This window comes from Hevea brasiliensis, chromosome 2 (genome assembly GCF_030052815.1).
Source record: "Hevea brasiliensis isolate MT/VB/25A 57/8 chromosome 2, ASM3005281v1, whole genome shotgun sequence".
In the NCBI taxonomy this organism is placed as follows: Eukaryota; Viridiplantae; Streptophyta; class Magnoliopsida; order Malpighiales; family Euphorbiaceae; genus Hevea; species Hevea brasiliensis.
The window spans coordinates 119,832,942-119,839,683 of record NC_079494.1 but is presented as its reverse complement, the minus strand read 5'-3'; the positions used below and the strand labels follow the sequence as shown (position 1 = coordinate 119,839,683).

Genomic DNA, 6,742 nt, shown 5'->3' with positions numbered 1-6,742 from the left:
GCTGGATTTTTTTTTCAATTTTTTTCTTTTGATTATAAGATTATTCTCAGTGTTAAACAATTAGCTATCCTGTCATCACATAGTGTTTAGAGTAAAATTTGCATCGCATCCTAGTTTATTTTAGCCTTGTCTTGATATATGAGCAAAGGGCAAAATGTGTAAATTTTGGCATGGAGAGTGATGAAAACTGTTGGATATGATTTAGCTATCGAATTCAGAGTTATTTATATCAAAATGGTTTAAATCAATTTGACTTAACTCTCCCTTATTATATATACACATTAAATTTCTTGTCTTTAGAATGTGGGACTCCTAACACTCTCCTAAATTTATTAGTCCAATTGTCACTGCATGCATTTGACTTAGCTCCTTCTTATTAGGGGTGAGCATTATTCCGTTCAAACCTAATAAATCAAACCAAACCCCCTTAATTTGGTAATTCAGTTCGGTTTTAAGATAATTTGGTTTGATTTGATTTTATATTATAAAAATTTTAATTATTTCGATTCAGTTCGATTTTGAAGATAAAAAAATCAGTTAAATCGAACTGAACTCAATAGTTTTATTGATTTATTTTTATAGAGAATTTATAAATTATATGTAATTTTATATATATAGATTGTTTAATATCATTGATTGATGGTTATTAGGTTCAAATCAAAGTCAAAATCAGACCAAATGATTTTAAAATCAAGTCTAAATTAAAAAATCAATCAAAAATAAAACCGATCAATTTGAACAGAACCGAACCAAAATAGAACAGTTCAGTTCGATTCGATTTTTCATCTATTTCGATTCGGTTCAATTTCTAAAATATATAATTCAATTTTCATGATTCGATTCGGTTCGATTCAGTTTGAACCGAATGCTCACCCCTACTTCTTATTATATATACACATTCAATTTATTGTCTTTAGAACGTAGGGGACCCCAACACTCTCCTAAATACAATTGGATTGGACTTAAATTTATAGATTCAATTGTCACTTGAACTGTGTACAGTAGTCCATTTAGAATTGGCCTCATAGGTCTAATTCTTTTATTAGTTCATGAATTTAGATAGATGACTTGCTATAAGACCCACATGTTTTTTCAGATCTTGAATTGTAGCTTACTTTGATATAATGTGAAATTCTAACTTGGAAAGTGCTAAACATTATTAACACAATTCAAATATTGGGTTTGAGATTTACTTTCACAAAAAATGGTTTTAACTAATTTAACTTAATTGCCTTGCTATGTATTTTCATTCAATTTCCTGTGTTGGAGTTGTCTTTGACCAATGCGGACTCCAACACAAGACCCCACTTGTAATTAGCTAAGCTACAAAAAGATGCGGCATCTTTAGCAACTTTAATAGCTGGCTCTGGTTCTAACGTGGCTCCTTTGCTATTGGTCTCATGATACTTTTATTCTTCAAAACCTATCAGCTCCTTAGGATTCCATTTCAGGATTATAAGTGCTATCAATCCAAGCATCATCTTTTAGCGTTCTTTGCAAGTCAAAAATCTTTTGGCACTCTTTGACAGCAGTCACTTACCCAAGAAAATATACTAGTGATTTTACAAAATTGGATTGTGGATCTCAATGATGATGTTCGCTTCATTTCATTATGAGTTCTTGTTTAGAAGAAACTTCTCTCCCTACTTTGACATCGAATTCAACTGATCACAGGCATGTGATGCTGAACCGCATGCACAACTTTGAAGCAGAAAAAGGTGTCCAACACCATCCTATTGACTACACCTTTATGACTTATCCTTGGATTCCAAACAAATAAATATATTACAAACCAAAAAAAAAGTGTGATCATGCAAAAGAATAATTTGAATAAGGAAGAAATACCCAACTGAAAGCGAGATATGTAAGGTGAAAGAGATGATAATCTGTAAACAAGAATTTAAAAAGAAAGAGAGAAAGATACCCATCTTCTCTTTTTCTCCAACTAATCTTCTAATCCTATCATGAATAGTATCAATCATGAATAATCAACAAACAAAAAAAAAATTACAAGTTAATGACTGAGCTATCCTAGCTCACCTTTTCTCCCCCTTGTTGACCAAATTTGGGTTTAAAGATATAAAATCGATCTTCCCACCCAAGGGCTTAAAAATATAATCAAGAGTTTGTCATCGGATACTCTCTGCATCCGAGACATAATCATCTGGAAATTAGTATCTAAGGTAGAATCCAAAAGCCATTATTGGTTTCCACCCTATGCTAATACATGAAATGAATATGATTTCTGCTCCTAGTGCTAACAACTACTTAAGACTTCCTAGTGTCCTAATTAACCAAACACGTATAATGATGAAGTTGGTAATGTTGGGGCTGGCTGAATGGAGAAATTAATTGAAGACAGTTAGTGGAGTGAGCTTTGGATCTTAAAATGCCTATTTCCATGTAAGAACAATCTGATGCTGAATTCTTGAATTTCCTCTGCTTTGTTATGCTAGCTGATGAGGCATCCTTCTCTAGAATCATTGACTTCGAATGTTACCCTTTTTCATTTCCACCGTCACCCTTATCACCATTTGTTACACTGTTACTCTTGTGAAAAGACAGCGAATTTTCCATGCTTATTAGGTTGATGAATTTAGTTCAGTAGCCGTTCCAGAGGTTTGCAAAGCACCTGCTCCCGCTCCCACCACCCCTGCTGCTGTTGTCGTGGCTATGGTTGTTGTTGTCGCAATCATAGGCATTGTCATTGTTGTTGCAACTATTGCAAGTAAAATTACATTTGTATCTTGTTGCTTCTCTCTTTCTTAAGCATAAATAGGGCTAACATGATTGAATTTGGAGAACTGATTAGAAGAATTACCTGCGGTAGTAGTTTCCATTGCCATCGAGGAAGGAATTGATAAAATTCCTGTAGAGCTATAGTGCTGAGGTAAATATGGATACTGTACCATATGGGGATACTGAACTCCAAAACCATGACCTTGACTACTCTGTCCATACTGTGTATAGAGTGGATAGAAGTTATGGAACATCCCAGGAGTTCCTGATGCCCCAGGAGAGTAAAAAGGAGAAAATTGTTGACCTCCATATACCCCATAATAATTCTGTATAAAATGCCATAAAAGTGTGGTCAGGAAATGCAGATAAATTTGGTATATAGGATTGGCTGTGGAAAGTATTATCATGTCAATACTAACCAAAGGGTACAAGGTGTCATGTGAATATCCAGTGTACCTGTTAGTTGACCAAAAAGAAAGGGGAACAAAAAAGAGAACTATAAGAATGAATAAAAAATTGAATGCGCATTAAAAGGGGGGAGGAAAAGAAAAGAAAAGAAAAGAAAGGAAAGGAAAGACCAAGCATTTCATTCCTATTTATCTCTTTTGCTTACCCATAAGCTGAATAAGGAAATGTGAATTGCCCAGTGGGTTGATGGATATATGATGATGAAGAACCATGATAAGCAGGTGGAGCCACCAATCCAGGTGCTGGTCTAAACCGTCCTGCTCCTGCAAAATATATTTAAATGTTTGTCTCATCGTGCATTGTTTAGATCCCACATTTCAGTTTAGAAGCAGATGAATCTGGAGTTTGTTATGAACTTTGTGCTGCAGTTGTGAAAGGGGTGAACATGATAGAGGGTTCAGAAATTGACATCTTGGAATGAAAAAAGAGAGGAGCTTTTTGAGATTTTGAGAAAATCACTTGAAAAACCTTAGCCCATTAGCATTCAATTGCTCAACGTTGGAAAATGTTCAATTGAATCATTAAAATGCACATTGAGAGTAGTATATTGCACCAATAATTTAGCAAGAAAAATGAAAGAGATCAGAGAGTAAGAGAGAGATATAGACCATGTTGAGGATTTGGTGGACGAGTCTTGTGTGCACCAAGTGATGCAAGATTGCAGTTTGTCCTTCTTCCATCAATCACAGGAGATGGGTTTTGACAAGCTCTCATGGCTGCGTCAGGATCCTTAAATGTAACCTATAAAAAGATTGACCCACTTTTTAGAATCAAATAATCAATAAAAAGAATGAACACGAAAACGGATCAAGGTAAATGGGCATACAAAGCCATAGCCCTTGGATCTCCCAGTGTTCTTATCCGTGATAACAACAGCCTCCAGGATCTCCCCAAACTGCTCAAAATAACTCCTCATGGTATCCCTTTGGGTTTCCCAGGCCAAGCCTCCAACAAAGATTTTAGTAAAAGTTGTGTCATTGTACTGGCCTGTATTGCTGCTGCCACCCACCATCTGAAATTGCCTTTGTTGAGACATGATACACAATATAACACCAAAAGAAAGGATACAAAAAAAGAGAGCAATTAAAACAAGAAAAAAGAGAGAGGAAAAAGAAGAAACCGCCCAGAACAAAAATTAAGGAACCTTCACCCCCTCTTCCCCTCAAGAAAACAAATATAGAGAGGAAAAAGATGGTAGATAAATCCAGAAAGAGGCGTTTGTTTTTGATGATCACATCAATCAATCCAAGCACTTCTTTTTATCTCGGACACTCGTGTGCGTTTGTTTCTCTTTTTCTTGTTGTTCTGGTTGTTGTTTTTCTAATGTTATAACTGCCGCTTTTTTACACCCACAACACTTCAGATTCCTCAACAACGATACCCGTAACGAGAAAATCATTACTGTTAGAGAACTCCCTTGTGGATATAAGAAGAGAAAAGGGGGTTAAAAGGAAAAAGAAAACCCCAAAAGAAATATTTATATGTACAAGAATAATAGGGGTGGATGATAATAGAAGAAGAAAAGAAGGAGAAGAGGAAGAAGAAGCAGAAGAAGAAGAAGAACGGCCTCAGGGAGGGAGGAGACAAAAAAGCTGCTAGTGGGCACCCACAACAATTGTAGGCAAGGTTGTCCAATAAAATTTCAAGAACCAAAGACCAACCTTTTTCGCTGTATCAGCACTTTTTCTCTCTATATATTATACATATATATATATATGTTGTGTTGGTGGGTCTGCATAAACATCTGCTTCGCTGTACTCAACCTTCCATTTCCTCTCTCCTACCTCTTAATATTGCATGTTCCGTTTATGGCATTTGTGGGTCTTCGATATTTGATATGATACCTTGACTCTCTCTCTCTCAAAACGCCTCTTCTGTTCCGTTTAACTCCCTCTCTGCAGTGCGGCTATTCTCTTAACCGAAAAAGTACAGGAAATGGGGGTTCTGTTTGGTGGGCCAAAACTCTGGCACGACCTTCTAAGCTCTCACTAAAAAAAAATTATATTTTTAATGGACGATTCCTAGGGACACCATTCAGAGCAAGAACAACTCGACTCTTAGTCTAAAACCCACAACTGTCTTCTTTCATGACGGGAGTAATAACAAGTAAACAAACACGAGACGAAGAAGAAGAAGAAGTTAGGAAAGAGACGTAACAAAATAGGGTTAATTAAGATGAGCGTCCATTAGCAGCTAATCAATACCCTAAATTTCTCATTTTGACAAAAAAGGGCCCTCCTTATTTATGGGTATGGATTCCAAAATCCCTCTCAATTGCTCATCTAAACCAGCTGTGATTACTTGATTTGTGCTAGTAAAGATAAAATATTGCTTAAAGCAAGGATAATATTATCTTTGTAGGAAGGTGATTAAGTATTTTATTAGTATTGAATCTTTAATCAATCAAATAATAATAAAAATAGTAATTATCAATAATTAAAGGAGAATAACAGAACCAGTGGCAAGCGTAGTAAGCGGCGTATACAAAGGTGAAAATAGGAGACGGAGAGACGGGCAATTAGATCTCCACGGGATATAATTAAGACTCTGAAACGGAATCATGACTGTCGCTACCGCACAAACAGCATTGGACTGTAGAACATATCGGTCAAACCTGTCTGGCTTTTTTTTTTTTTTTTTCCAAATTCCCCGTAAATTTCATCACTTTTTTTTTCCTACTTTTCTGCGCATTTTTTTTATTTCTTTCTTTTGGTCGGCTCTCTGCGCTGGGCTTTGAGTTGGAACAGTTACAGAAAAATATTTTTTTATTAAAAAAAATTGAAATCTTTCATCTTTGAAAAAGATTGACAATGACATCAGATGAGGATCTGAATTTTTATGGAAAGTGTAATAAGCTGATGAATTAGGAATTTAGAATGGGTTTAATCCAACCAAGATCACGTCTTGATCTTGTGCCTTCTTCATTTGTAATATAAATTTAACCCATCACCTTTTCATATATTATTTTGATTTTATGTAAATATAGAATAATTAATACAATGCAATTCAACATATTATTAACCATAAATTCAATATAAACAGCTAGAAAAATGCCAAATATAAAATGCATCATAATCTATTGCACACAACAATACGAAATATATCAAATTAATCAACCAATCATCAAATTAATAATAAAATATAGCACAATAACTACTTGTATTTAGTTCTTAATTAAAAAGGAAAATGCCCACGCTTAGTGAGGTCTATTGATTTAAGACATTAATTAGCTTTATTAACATGATGATTCTCAAGTTAAAAATTAATAATTTTTCTTCAAAAATTGCAAATCAATTATATTAAAACAAAAAAGGTTAGAACTAATATAATTAATGCTCAATTTCTTTAATCAAATATCATTAACTATTACACTATTAATTTTTTTTAATTTCTTTAATGATTGTCCCTTGAAATTGACAGAAATAATACTTAACTTTTAATTTTTTTATCCTTATATCAAAAATTTCCTTAAAATAAACTATTGCCCGGTTGAGATTTTGGTGCCGCCAAATAACTTGTACAATCAAAATTTCAA

The 6,742-nt window shown here is 34.3% G+C and overlaps 1 protein-coding gene across 1 annotated transcript; it reads right to left on the bottom strand.

The window, feature by feature from the left end:
- Positions 1-1,842: 1,842 nt before the first annotated feature.
- Positions 1,843-5,038, bottom strand: LOC110661665 (uncharacterized). Its single transcript, XM_021820346.2, has 6 exons — positions 4,034-5,038; positions 3,816-3,948; positions 3,353-3,470; positions 3,159-3,195; positions 2,822-3,065; positions 1,843-2,719 (listed from the first exon to the last, which is right to left on the bottom strand). Exons 1-6 carry the CDS (start codon positions 4,241-4,243, stop codon positions 2,583-2,585), a joined length of 879 nt encoding a protein of 292 aa, XP_021676038.2. The 5' UTR covers positions 4,244-5,038; the 3' UTR covers positions 1,843-2,582.
- Positions 5,039-6,742: the final 1,704 nt, after the last annotated feature.